Source organism: Pseudophryne corroboree, chromosome 2 (genome assembly GCF_028390025.1).
Source record: "Pseudophryne corroboree isolate aPseCor3 chromosome 2, aPseCor3.hap2, whole genome shotgun sequence".
Classification (NCBI taxonomy): Eukaryota; Metazoa; Chordata; class Amphibia; order Anura; family Myobatrachidae; genus Pseudophryne; species Pseudophryne corroboree.
Genome location: NC_086445.1, coordinates 695,019,586 through 695,033,860, shown reverse-complemented (window position 1 = coordinate 695,033,860; position 14,275 = coordinate 695,019,586). Strand labels below are relative to the sequence as shown.

Genomic DNA, 14,275 nt, shown 5'->3' with positions numbered 1-14,275 from the left:
TCCAAGTTGAAAAAGATCCATTAACCACAACGCGCTGCTCCCTATTATCTAACCAGTTTTTGACCCAAGTGCATATTGTGCTTCCTAGCCCTGATTCTTGTAGCTTGTAGATAAGTCTCATGTGTGGTACAGTATCGAACGCTGTATTGAAGGCTGAGCTGAAATCGACAAACAGGACCCTCCTGTAGGTACTGGGAATGTTTAGGTGCTGTAGAATGTAGTGCAGGCCCAGGTTGACTGCATCTTCGACACACCGATTCGATCGATAGGCGAACTGTAGGGGGTCAAGTTAGGGGCCAGTCACAGTTTTCAGGTGATTCAAAAGCAGGCGCTCGAATGTTTTCATGACCACAGACATCAGTGCTATCGGCCTGTAGTCGTTCAGGTTCATGATAGAGGGTTTCTTGGGGACCGGGACGATAGTAGACCTTTTGAGGCAGGAAGGGACTTTCTGTAGCTCCAGCGATTTGTTGAAGAGCTTGGTGAATATGGCGGCGAGCTGACCCACACATGCTCTTAGGGCAGATGGTGACACTCCGTCAGGACCCTGGAGCTTTCCTGGGTTTGGCCCTTTTGAACAATGCCTCCACCTCTTCTTGGGAGACTTGCAGTGCCTGGAGTTGGCCGTCGGTGTTCGGGGCATCGTAGAGTTGATTGTTTGGGTCGCAGGGGACTTCTTTTGCGAACCTGCAATAAAAGTGGTTCAGCTCATCTGCTAGGTCTTGGTGCATGGTGGTGGACTTCGTTTTTTTTCTTGTAGTTGGTTATGGATTGCATTCCTTTCAATACAGATACGGGGTCATTGGTGGAGAGATCGTTTGTCAGCTTGTCTAGCCTGATTTCTTTAGTCAGAGAGTTCCTTGTTCGGTTGTATAGTGCTCTGTCACCGCTGCTAAAGGCCTCCTCTTTGGCCCAACGAAGTTGCCTGAGCTGGGCGTTGAACCAGGGCTTGTTGTTGTTGTAAATGCGGTAAGTCTTGGTAGGTACATGTCCTCACAGTAGCTGATGTAGAATGTGACAGTGTCTGTCAGGTCGTTCAGGTCGGTTGCCGAGGCTTCGAAGACCCCCCATTCCGTGCAGTCGAAGCAGGCCTGGAGCTTCATCTTAGCCTCATTGGTCCATTTCTTAACAGTCTTGACGACAGGCTTAACAGCTCTCAGCTTCTGTGTATAGGCAGGGAGTAGGTGGACGAGGCAGTGGTCAGATAGGCCGAGTGCAGCACGTGGGATAGACCGGAAGTAGTGGCTTCAGGACAACACTGTAAATGTCCTTGAGTAGCCTAGCCAGAGCCCAGTCTTGAATCCGATTTAACATCTCTGGAGAGATCTGAAAATGGCTGTGCACCGACGCTTCCCATCCAACCTGATGGAGCTTGAGAGGTGCTGCAAAGAGGAATGGGCGAGACTGCCCAAAGATAGGTGTGCAACGCTTGTGGCATCATATTCAAAATAACTTGAGGCTGCGATTGCTGCCAAAAGTGCATCAACAAAGTTTTGAGCAAAGGCTGTGAATACTTATATACATGAGATTTCATAGTTTTTTAGTTTTAATAAATTTGCAAAAATCTAAAAAAAACTTTTTTTCACATTGTCATTATGAAGTATTGTGTATACAATTTTGATGGAAGAAATGAATTTATTCCATTTTGGAATAATGCTGTAACATAACAAAATGTGGAAAAAGTGAAGCGCTGTGAATACTTTCCGGATGCACTGTATAATATGGCATATATAGTCTTTTTACCAGTCAGCACCTGTTCGCAATTGTACGCAGACTCCTTTACTGTACTTAGCTTACATTATGCAAATCTACATACGCACATATTTGTGTTCCCACTGTTCTGGGCTCCAGAGGTAAAAATCCACATAAGGTATGCTACTCCAACTAGCATAGTACTTACTCTGCATCAGCCTCTTGTATTGTTTTATGTGTCCTGCGAAAAATGCCTCAAAGTAAACGCAATTCAAATACTTCCAGATAGTCAGCTAAACTTGCAGCCATATACTGTTCTTACTAAATAGTACATCTGTATAGACTCTTACTCAGTAGAATTTGTGTTTTGCACAAATAGCCGGTTATAGTGTAGATGTAGCCCTAAAAGTAATTAAAAAACAAGTGTAGTAGCCAACACTCATGTGTTAGCTAGCATGGGGTGAGAGACATCAATATCTGGAAACTGACCTAGGAGTGGGAGGGTTCTGGACTTGCGATGCCTCCCCCATTACTCGCACCCAAGACTCCTGCTCTTCTCTGCTCTCTGCACTAAAGTAATAAGTGCGGATGCCAGCGTGCTCTGCCTGTCGAGACATTTGGGCTTCGTTATGGAGAGTTTCATCCCCCACCCAGCACACTGTTACCTGTGGGGACAAGATAGGTGTGCAGGAGTCAGGGAACAAAGTAATGAATACAAAATAATAGTTTAACATGCAAAGAAATACAGGTATAGTTAAAGATTCCCCAAAATTTCTCCCATGTGTTTTCTTTTTTATGTCCTTGGGTATGCTAAACAATTATATTATATCAATATATGTGACCGTGTTGTCCAGTTTTTCTCTGTGTGACACAGTAAATCTCTCATTGCACAAATGTGCTACAATTTAAGCACAGTAGAAAAAAAACAATATTTTAACAGTCGAAAAAGTAGCTGATGTTTATACATTTTGTTCCTTCTTCTGTTAAACATTCACCAAATACTTATTTATGCCATTGGTTATCTGAATGTAATTACCCATGCATGAATTCCCAGTGCACTACGCAGAAAGTCACATTTTCCAATGTAATGTCAACTAAAGTCACTAGCCATCCTCAAGCAAAGGGCACACTGACTGGCTGCATGCATGTCTGTGTATCACACCAATGTTCATGCAGCATGCAGGTTTGGCCTGTGCCAGGCAGTGGGTGGGTAATGTGAGCATGCAGCAGGTACAGCAGGACTTACTACCTAGCACAGCGACTCTGCAGGGGGCAGGCTCTTGGCAGGGGTACGTTCCATGGGATCCTCTCACCAGCACAGGAGGGAAGACAGAACAGGTGAGAGAGGCAGCATACACTCTGGGGGCCTCACATCACTCAAAGCAGAAGCCCCCAAATGTAGCTCAAATGAATTGCACGATTTATATGACTTGCTGGCACGGAAAATAAAAATGGATATCTTAAAAGCAAAATGTACTGAGGACAGCGCCATGTTTAGAGATCCCACACAGCCAAATAAAGGTCTCTTAAGTCTAAACAATGTTTTCTTGATACACTGCAGGTTTTTACATTGAATAGGTCCAAGAATTACTTTGGATTATATACAATAACAAAAAATAATTATTTAAATAAAAAATAATACATACTTTTCTTCAAAAGAAGAAAAGATATGAGTATAACGTTTGTGCATAGACCATGCCTTATTTGTATCTTAAGATCATGTAACCATAATGTGGACAAAACTATCTTATTAATGGAAAAAACACAAAAGATGTCCACTAATAGGAAAAGTATGAGCAGTGTCATTTAGCAATGCATTTCCCTTAAACATGTCCCCGTCATCAGCAAATGTTTGTCCTAAGAAAGAACAAACCTTTAACACAGAACCATAAGTATTGGATGATATCGGATTAGATGTCAGCTCAGCTTCTCTCTGTTGCCCTGAGAAAGTCACCTGTATTTTACAGTATGCCTCACTTTTGGGAGACGTGCTACAACAACATGTAGCATGTAGTCATTTGAACATTTTATCACTATATAGAAAATAATAACAGTAGTACGCAATATCATATGTAGCAGTGTCAGAGCATGTGTGCATATCTGCAGGTAAGTCCTCCAGAATTGCATAAAAAATGTTTCTTACACTGACTTTGCTACCTGAATTCTACTAACCTTAAATGTATGTTTACGACTGATGTTGTCTGAAGGCTGAACAGGGGCAATGCGAAAACTCAGCAGGGGAATGCTTCCCAAAACCCCCTCTTCTTTTTCATCTGCATAAGAAAATGAAGAGAAATGAAATAATGAGTGCAATGAATGAAGTGCAGACAGAATCAGCAGGGTGTAAACACAACCTGCATAAAAAAAATAAGTGGAGATCGGGCAACAGATAGTGTATTAACTGGTGACAAGAAGATAGAAACAATACAGAGGGGAAAGGGACGGAGCTACTAGAAAGTGATATACTGTACAAGCAGAAAGTGGGAGGCTGGTGATTATACACCTGACATAACTCTTTCACTGCCATAGTATTCCCCAAAAAGGTGCTGCTTTCTGGATTCTATTACAGTAATAATTTTTGCAAAGAGTTAATCCCAGCACTTTCACGCTCACCAGTAAGAATAATGTGTGGGAGGCTTTTGTACATTTATAAGAACACATAAAACAATAGGACACTGATAAATTATTCAAACTCCACCTGCTCCATGTCTGAGCACAGGGGAACTGGGACCAATCACCAGATGGGAGAAGAGATCTTTGCACCATCTGTTCTGCCAGTGGATGAGTTTACGCTTGAACAGAAAAATAAACCATTGGACTGGTGCTGTGATAGAGCTAATTACTATGTACCTTTGTAGTAAAAGAGGCAACGATCAACAAGGACGAACCAACGCTTGTTCCACTGCTTTACTCCGGAACTTGCCTGCAGACAGGAGATGGATAGAAAAGGTGCAATAAGCATGTACTTAAAAGAGATATCGAGAACAAGGGAAACATAAGAAGATAAAGGAGTATATTTACCATGAGGCAGCTTTTGCAAATCACTGTTTATCATCGGGTTTTATCTCAAAATTTAAAGTGCAACATATTTTTGTACTTAACAATAGTGGCGCTATAAATTTTGCTGTAAAACCTGTTGAGAAGCAGCGGCTTGCAAATGCCTTCTAAATATAGGCCAAAATTTGAAAAGAGAAGACCTAAAGGGGGCACAAAGAAATCAACACAATGTACCGCACAGACATACAGATAGGGCAGAAGGATAGATAGTTCTAGAAAATAGGAAAACAACTGGGTTAAGGTATGAAATACTGGCAGTCGGGATCCCAACAGGAAGTAGACCGACAGTGGGATCCCAACGGCTAGAATCCAGTCACTTCCAGGTAAGTATTTCTATCCTACCCCTAATCCCAGCCCTAACCGTAACCCACCCCTCCAGCAGCCTAACCCTAACCTCCCCCACCTGCAGCCTATGTATGTATGTTCTGAGCCACATTATTCTAGTCACAAGAAAAGCCATCTTTCTCTATGGTTCTCTCTAAAATAAACAAAAGCTTGAAAATGGAGACATTTGGTGTGCCCATACTCTACTTCTTCTCATTAGTCTAATGAAGTGTTGTAGATGCCATGCATATGTTACTGAGGGACCAAGGGAAACTATTAATTCCAAAGTCTCTTTGGGTTTATTTCTTCCTGGCCCCTTCAGCCTTTATATCTCCTCTTTTCTATTTTCCATCAGTGTGCTTGTGTCAAACGCACATTAGTCTATGGCCTGGTTATCTTAGCACTGTTCTTTATTGCTTCTTTTCATTCCAAGATGTACTGAATATATACAAGGCTGTACAGACATATATATATGTTGTTTATGGGAGATTCATGTACATTTCCCATATGTGTTTCCCCTTCTCCTTTTCTGTATCAGATTTAACATCTGAAAATCAATTAAAACCAATTTACAAAAAAAAATGGCTACATACAGGAGTAATGTAAAATTAACTAAATACTGTATAAGGAAAAAAAACAGTTACATAGAATTATTGTAGGAGAAAGAAACAGTGAATGTACATGCTAATAATGGGCATAATGTGTACTGTGCATGTGTACATCTATTGGAATCTGTTGTGTATATATAATTCTATATACCGTTCTTCAAATAATCTGTTATTTTCCATTTTTTTTACTTCATTTGCCACTCACCTGTTTGTACAACCAGCCTGTCTTAGTGACTTCAGCATTTGGATTCCTCTTCATGGAATTGGAACGTTTCCCAAAGGCAATTCCTTTCTTTGATGGACGAGAAGGCTTTGAGAAGAAAAGATATGCTGTGTCATTCCTCTAGGTGACCCGACACAGCGTCTCATAGAAATATACAGCACCAGTGCTACTGCCCTATCTGCTGTGGTTTTTGCTTCTTAGCATACAAAAGAGCATCACAATGTGAAACACAAAACATCTAGTGTATGATACTAATAGTATTTATTAGCTGACTCCATACAATGCTGCCACTCCAACACAGCTCTCACGTCCTGGGTTACAAGGTACATGCAAAAGTGTTAACGGTTCCACATCAAGACGTGCCATTGGAAATGACAACAAAGTTGCTGGTTGATATCACTTTGTTACACATACACCCCAGATAGTCATACAATCCTTAACTAATGAGCATGAACAGATGTGGACATCTACTCTTGATCTCTGTTGACAATATCTAGGGGTACATGTACTAAGACTCCACTTACCGTTGAGAAAATGTAGCTACTGCTTCGCCTATAATCATGACGAGACAGGAAGCATCTTCCAAGATATGTACAAAGATCAGGTGTGCCCACCAAAGTGTACGTTAGTCTCCCCTTCGGTGAACTGTGCAGAGATGTTTAGCGCGTCTTTACTAATGTCTGCGAATGTGCGGTTAAACCAGAAGGAGCATTGGCGAGATGAGGCTACGCTCTTGTGAGAAGACATGAACGCGCATGCGAAGAGGAAGCTGATGCTGTATGGGAAATATTATTTTTTGTGTAATCTTTATTAACATACAAAGATTAGGTGATAGAAAACTTACGGCTTTCCTCTCTTCATTTCAGCTGAGGCAGATAACGGGAGCTTTAAGGTGCGATATTGGCGCTGGAGAAGTATGCAGGTAATTCCTTTAGTACATATCAAGAAGTTATATGTACAGTCATTTTGTCTGTCTTTTTTTGTTTTTGACCCTTATCTCCTCTTAGTACATGTACCCCATAGTAAGCTAATGACGAGCAAAGCCAAAAGAACGTGTATGATTAATTAAAGTGCACCTGTCAATGTTTTAATGTGTCTCCTTCCTTTCATGTTGACAATTGCTGTCTAATGGTTGTCTTTATACAAAGGACAGGAAGGCGACAGATGCAGCAGACGTTCTAGTAGTATAAATAGAGAGACATACCTGCCAATGTAGCTTTGGGGAAAGGATAGAAGCATTAACCTCAAAAGAACCTTTCCATTAATAACACATCATTAACTAGGAAAATCCTTTCAGTCAATACATATGCGTCATCTGTTTTGAGCCAATGGTCAAGTAATAACAAAGATACTAATTAATCATCCACAGTGACACCTGCAGGCTCTAGATTCAAACCAAACTGAAATATTCATATTCACAAGTACCATATAAATGATCCTATAATTTAAATGTAGTTACACTGCCCGTCAATAGTAAAACACCCCCATTTTTCCTGTTGTCATTAAAATATATACAGTTTAATGTTGAGTACACGGAAATCAAAGCATAGAACACAAAAACAATTGGAGATATAAAAATAATCAGTCATTTTGTTTAATAAATGTAATCAAAATGTTTGACTCATCAATGCACGCTTTTGCAAATATGACCACTGGACACACTCTTTCTACATGAAAATTAAATATTGTTTGTGAATGTCTTCACAAAACAGTTGTAGTTCCCACATATGTGTTGCACTTGTAGATTGTTTATTTTCACCCTCTGTACTGTTCATCTTGAACCATCTTGATGATGTTTAAGCCTGGAGAATGTGCTGGCCATTCCATGATTTAAAGTCTACAATCTCACCTGGAGATATGTTTTAGGTCATTAACTTGTTGTAGAATGAACCCTTGACCAACAAGACACAGACCAGAGGGTATTGCAAGTTACTGCAAAATGCTGATGTAGCAGTTTTGGTTCAGAGTGCCAGTCACCCTGTGCAAGTTGCTGAATAAACCTCAGCCCATCATGCTTCTTCCTACATGTTTGACAGTTTATGTCAAAGGGGTTTATTTACTAAGTGGCAGCTTGTAAAAGCCACTACTCAACAGCGTGGTCAAGCCCCCATGTTTTCCTATTAAAAGTATTGCCCTTTTAAATTTTGTCCATAAACACATCAGGAAGCATTTACTTTAATAAGCCTCAGACACCTTAACTAGACCTAGGGGGGCCTAGAGCAAAATTTACATATACACTCCACCCCCTCCAGTGGATTCTCCTCTAGCAGTGTGCTACTGCAGACACATCTTCTGTCTTTGCCAGCTCCTCTCTCCCCACCTACTGATTCTGGAGAAGAGGCATAACCTATCCCAGAAGGCTCAGCACGGCAAGGCCTCATTTCAGCATCTGTGAGGAGAGATGGAGCCAGCCAGGAGTGCAGATGTGCCTCCAGCAGCAGACTGCTAAGAAAGAAGAAACAATCCACGGGGATCAGGAGGATGAATGCGTGGCTAGCAGCGTAACTGGGTCTAGAGGCGAACCGGGCCCCGTAGCAGCTTGTGTACCTACTGTAGCTATGCCTATGCCTCATACTAAGGAACCATCCTTTTGCCTATACAATGGTGTACATAAAATCTTCACTCAGTCCTTATTGGTCCACTGGCAGTGTTTCCCAGGCAAGCCTCTTTTCATTACTGCAGAACAGCTGTAAGTTCTTACTTGTTCCCTGAAAAGGGTATCTTTTTAATAACACTGAAATGTACACTCATTTTAAGTTTCTGCTAATCTAAACCTTTTTTTCTTCTGAACCTCTAACAAAGGCAAGAGGTTAAGGGGCTAAACGGTTTTGCCTTGTAAATAATTGCTGCTTTAAAAAAATAGGCAGACTTGCACAAAGTCCCGCACCTCCGGCAACTCGGAGGCTAATACATTTAGCCCCTTACCCTCTTGCCTTTGTTTTTCAGGTAATTCACTGGACTTGTTTAAATTTCAATAAAAAGTGGAAAAATGGGGGGTGCGCTAAAGTTCATGACTAATAATGTAATTTAAACATGTTGTTTTTAACAGGCTTAAGACCAAGTCCATATAAAGATTAATTTTGTATGCATAATTATCATTATATACTCATAATTATCACCAACACAAAGTTGTGCCAGAATAGCTCCCAATTGTTTGTGATCTACAATAAATTATATTTTATACACCAATAACCTATATCATCTTAAAGTGCAATGTCTACTGCAGTAATCATTTTATAAGCAGCCTTTCTGAATAACAGCTTAGCAGAAAACAAGTACTGTACTATCTAAGAATATGTTTACTGATATAAAATTGAAGCTATGTATTCTCTCCAGAAGCAAAGCTCACCCTTATGTTGGGGCCATCAGGAAAGGCGTCAGATACCATGGTGAATGTGGAGTTTTCGTTGGCTAGATTAGTGGAGCGCTTCCCAGCCGCCTCTGCATTCATCTCAGACCTGAGCATGATAGGTTAGTTCACAGTAAAACACAAGATTGCTGCAATCCTACAGTACTCTACAGAAAGGATTCTCACACTCACCCCGGTAGTCCACTTTCCCTCGGGATCAGTCCAGTCACTGGGTCCAAAAGGGTGGTAGGACGCTCATTGTGGCTAGAAAAGACAAATATATTTGTCAAGACAAATACCTTCATATGTACTCAACATTTATACTCAAAGCACCAGCTGTATGTGTGCATCAGTATATCTGTCCTGTCCAGGGGCAGAATTTTACGGTTCGGGTCACCTCTTTACAGCAGTAAAGGTCAACAGTAAAGTCCAGCCCACATTGCCTAATTTTATTGTTAGCACTGTTTGCTTACAAGTCCTAATTTGGCAATTATCAGTTTAAAATTAATAATAATAATACAGGTTGAGTCTCCCTTATCCAAAATGCTTGGGACCAGAGGTACTTTGGATATGGGATTTTTCCGTATTTTGGAATAATTGCATACCATAGTGAGATATCATGGCGATGGGACCTAAATCTAAGCACAGAATGCATTTATGTTACATATACACCTTATACACACAGCCTGAAGGTCATTTTAGCAATATTTTTTATAACTTTGTGCATTAAACAAAGTGTGTCTACATTCACACAATTTATTTATGTTTCATATACACCTTATACACACAGCCTGAAGGTCATTTAATACAATATTTTTAATAACTTTGTGTATTAAACAAAGTTTGTGTACATTGAGACATCAAAAGACAAAGGTTTCACTATCTCACTCTCACTCAAAAAAGTCCGTATTTCGGAATATTCCGTATTTCGGAATATATGGATATGGGATACTCAACCTGTAATAATAATAATAGTAAAATAAGCTATCAGCCACTAGATTTCACTTTATTTTCTTGTGTATACAAATATACTAAGGAGCACAGCTTACAGGGGTAGTCTGCACACCTCTGCACCAACACCCCACTCACAATGGTGTACGGTACTGTAGAGTGGAAATATTTTGTGGTTACTGATACATTTTTGGACTGACAATAAGAAAAAAAAGCATCCAAGTGCCACCCCCCAACAAGTGGCACCCTTAGGCACGTGCCTTATGTGCCTAATGGGAAATTCACAACTGATCCTGTCAATATGACAATTCACAAACATCCTTTCATCAAATATTGGTGTGATGAATATGTGGGCTGTCGAATATTAGAAAATTGTGCTTTCCTATCATCAACAGCATGGCTGGTGCAGACTGAATTTAAAAAAAATCACCTTGTTTGACAAATTAAGCCCTATAAAGTAGACTTGTACTTTTCAAACAGCTAACATTAATAGTACAGCCAGGGGAGGCTTAACTGCAATGTAAAAATAACACACATACCACTGTTGAAAACAATCTCCACTCTGCCCGATACCCCCAGTCACAAATGCTATATGCACTTTAGTGTGGATAGAATTTTGTGTGGTGATCATTTATGACCACAAAGCAGTGACCTTGCTGAGGTGATAGGAAGTTTCTCAGGGGAACACTGATCGGGTCCTTGCCAGTACATAGGCAGTTCACACTCTCATTAATACTCATGAATATTCACAGCTGTCAAGAAGATGGCCAAGATGCTAATGTACAAATCTGAGTGTGGAAGGTAATGTCTAACAGTGCACACAAAGTAAATGTAAATATAAACTATTGCATGCTGTCTCATCGATGCAGGTCGCTTTGAGTCACTGTGGTTTTTCAACCAGCATGGACAATTTTGGACTTATTTAATAATTTAACCATAGGGCAAAACTAGAATTCTAGACTTATGCTTGATAGTCTTATTTAGTCAATGCTATTACGTTATAAGGCTAAAACCAAAAACATCTTGTTCATTAACTCACTAAGGGGAAGATGTACCTTGTATACTGATAAAGTGGAGAAAGATAATCTGCAAACCAATCAGCTCCTTACTGTCATTTTTCAAACACAGCCTGTAACAAGGCAGTTAGAAGCTGATTGGCTGGTACCTTATGTCTCACCACTTTATCTGTCTACAAAGCTTAGTACATCTACCCCTATATACCTATAATAAAGATCTTTCATACACAGTAAAAATCATCAGTTATAGTTTTAGACCAAATTTGAAAGAAATTGCATTAATATTTTTTTTCTAAGTATCCTGAAAGGCTTATGTTAGAAAGGCCAAGACCTGACCAGAAAATATCATAAGTAAAACATATATTTCTGAATTATACCATCGGCGGCATGTGATAGAGATGATTTTGCCTTGTAAGTGTTTTCCCCTTTAAAATGTCCGAGATCGGTTGGCAACACACACCTCCGGCGATCTCGGACTCCAGCCGCAAATCCTAGTTATACAGATATCTATGACCATGTAACTTGCAATTCAAAACATATAGTGAAAGGCAAACACTAAATTTCATAATAGCTGGTGTTGTAATGTGCACAAATAATTACATTTATTCAAATACAGCCATAGGAGCAGCTGTACTAAGCCTTGGAGAGTAATACAGTGGACGGAGATAAAGTACCCACTAATCAGCAACTAATTGTCATTTTTCAAAACACTGCCTACAGGGCCGGCTCCAAACCTATTAGCACCCTGAGCAAGAAATGTTGAAGTGCTGAATGTGTGCAGAAGGAAAGTGGGTTTGGCCATGCAACTTTATATTATGTTCTCAAACTATTAATATGTATATATTATCACACACCCCTCTACACACACACACACACACACACACACACACACACACACACACACACACACACACACTTAGCAGCCTTACACATAATGCCCACAGTAGTGCTCCTTACACATACTGCCCCAGTATAGAGGCAGGTACATATACTGCCCCCAATATGCTGCCAGGTACACACATACTGCCCCCAGTATAGTGCCAGGTACACACATACTGCCCCTAGTATAGTGCCAGGTACACACATACTGCCCCCAGTATAGTGCCGGGTACACATATTGCCCCCAGTATGGTGCCCGATACAAACATACTGCCCCTAGTATAGTGCCAGGTACACATACTTCCCCTATTATAATGCCAAGTACACAATGCCCCCAGTATAGTACCAGGTACACATAATGCCCCCAGTATAATGTCAGGTACACAATGCCCCAGTATAGTGCCAGGTACACATACTGCCCCTACTTTAGTACACATACTGCCCCCAGGATAATGCCAGGGACACATACTGCCCCCAGTTTAGTGCCAGGTACACATACTGCTCCCAGTTTGGTGCCAAGTACACATACTGCCCCCAGTATAGTTCCAGGTACACATACTGCCCCCAGTATAATGCCAGGTACACATACAGCCCCCAGAATAATGCCAGCTACACATACTGACCCTAGTTTATTGCCAGGTACACATACTGCCCCCAGTATGCCAGGTACACAATGCCCCAGTATAGTGCCAGGTACACATACTGCCCCTACTTTAGTGCAAGGTACACATACTGCCCCCAGTATAATGCCAGGGACACATACTAACCCCAGTATAACGCCAGGTACACATACTGCCACCAGTTTAGTGCCAGGTACACATACTGCCCAGAGTATAGTGCCAGGTACACATACTGCCCCCAGTATAGTGCCAGGTACACATTCTGCCCCCAGTATAATGGCAGGTACACATACTGCCCCTGGTTTATTGCCAGGTACACATACTGTCCCTAGTTTATTGCCAGGTACACATACTGCCCTAGTTTATTGCCAGGTACATATACTGCCGCCAGTATAATGCCAGGTACACATACTGCCCCCAGTATGCCAGGTACACATACTGCCCCCAGTATAGTGCCAGGTACACATATCGCCCCCAGTATAGTGCCAGGTACAAATACTGCCGCCAGTGTAGTGCCAGGTACACATACTGCCCCCAGTATAGTGCCTGGTACACATATTGTCCCCAGTATAGTGCCAGGTACACATACTGCCCCCAGTTTAGTGCCAAGTACATATACTGTTCCCAGTTTAGTGCCAGGTACACATACTGCCCCCAGTATAATGCCAGGTACACATACTGCCCCCAGTATGCCAGGTACACATACTGCCCCCAGTATAATGCCAGGTACACAATGCCCCCAGTATAATGCCAGGTACACATACTGTCCCAAGTATAATGCCAGGTACACATAATGTCCCCAGTATAGGGCCAGATACACACATACTTCCCCTAGTATAGTGCCAGGTACACATACTGCCCCCAGTATAGTGCCAAGTACACATACTGCCCCCCCCCCAGTATAGTGCCAGGTACACATACTGCCCCCAGTTTAGTGCCAAGTACATATACTACCCCCAGTTTAGTGCCAGGTACACATACTGCCCCCAGTATAATGCCAGGTACACATACTGCCCCCTACTAGAGCTCTGACTGGCTGATGGCCGGCTCCACATTTAAAATTTCCAAGCACCTCAAAAACCCAGTGCCCTGCACGGCCACTCCCATCGCACGTGCCTGGAGTCGGCATTGACAGCATGTAACATGGCTGTTAGGAGATAACTGGCTGGCATTTTATCTGTCTCCAAGGCTTAGTACATCTACCCCATAAGCTCTAAATATTATTCTAGTTCAGAGGTATACTTATTTAACGTTACATTTTAGGAATAGATACAGTACATCTCTGTGGTATCTAGACCAATACTATTTCTAGATGCTATAATATTTCCTTTTTCTTATATTTATGAAGTTGCAAGACATAGGGTGGGATGTATTGGCATCAAAGATCACCTACGGTGTGGGATGCCGGATGATCTCAGGCTTTTTTAAAGGGACAATCAGTTACAAAGCATGGTTTTGCCTTGTAAGTGATTGCCATTTTAAAAAAAAGTCTGAGATTGGCCGATATCCTGCACCTCCGGAATTCTTGGACATCATTACATCCCACCCATAACTGT

The 14,275-nt window shown here is 41.3% G+C and overlaps 1 protein-coding gene across 15 annotated transcripts in view; it reads right to left on the bottom strand.

Annotated features, from left to right (window-relative positions):
- The window catches only part of PLEKHA6 (pleckstrin homology domain containing A6), a 296,849-nt gene that overhangs the window by 98,630 nt on the left and 183,944 nt on the right, over positions 1 to 14,275 (bottom strand). For 12 of the 15 annotated variants that reach the window (XM_063955254.1, XM_063955247.1, XM_063955242.1 and 9 more), the window contains 6 exons: positions 9,446 to 9,517; positions 9,254 to 9,362; positions 5,887 to 5,991; positions 4,543 to 4,615; positions 3,865 to 3,965; positions 2,182 to 2,357 (listed from right to left, as the gene is read on the bottom strand). In XM_063955254.1, coding sequence (XP_063811324.1) covers positions 2,182 to 2,357; positions 3,865 to 3,965; positions 4,543 to 4,615; positions 5,887 to 5,991; positions 9,254 to 9,355 — 557 coding nt within the window. In that variant the 5' untranslated portion in view covers positions 9,356 to 9,362; positions 9,446 to 9,517. Of the gene's footprint in view, positions 1 to 2,181; positions 2,358 to 3,864; positions 3,966 to 4,542; positions 4,616 to 5,886; positions 5,992 to 6,980; positions 7,121 to 9,253; positions 9,363 to 9,445; positions 9,518 to 14,275 lie in introns of those variants that run through there. The other 3 variants (XM_063955245.1, XM_063955256.1, XM_063955253.1) reach the window with 2 other exon arrangements.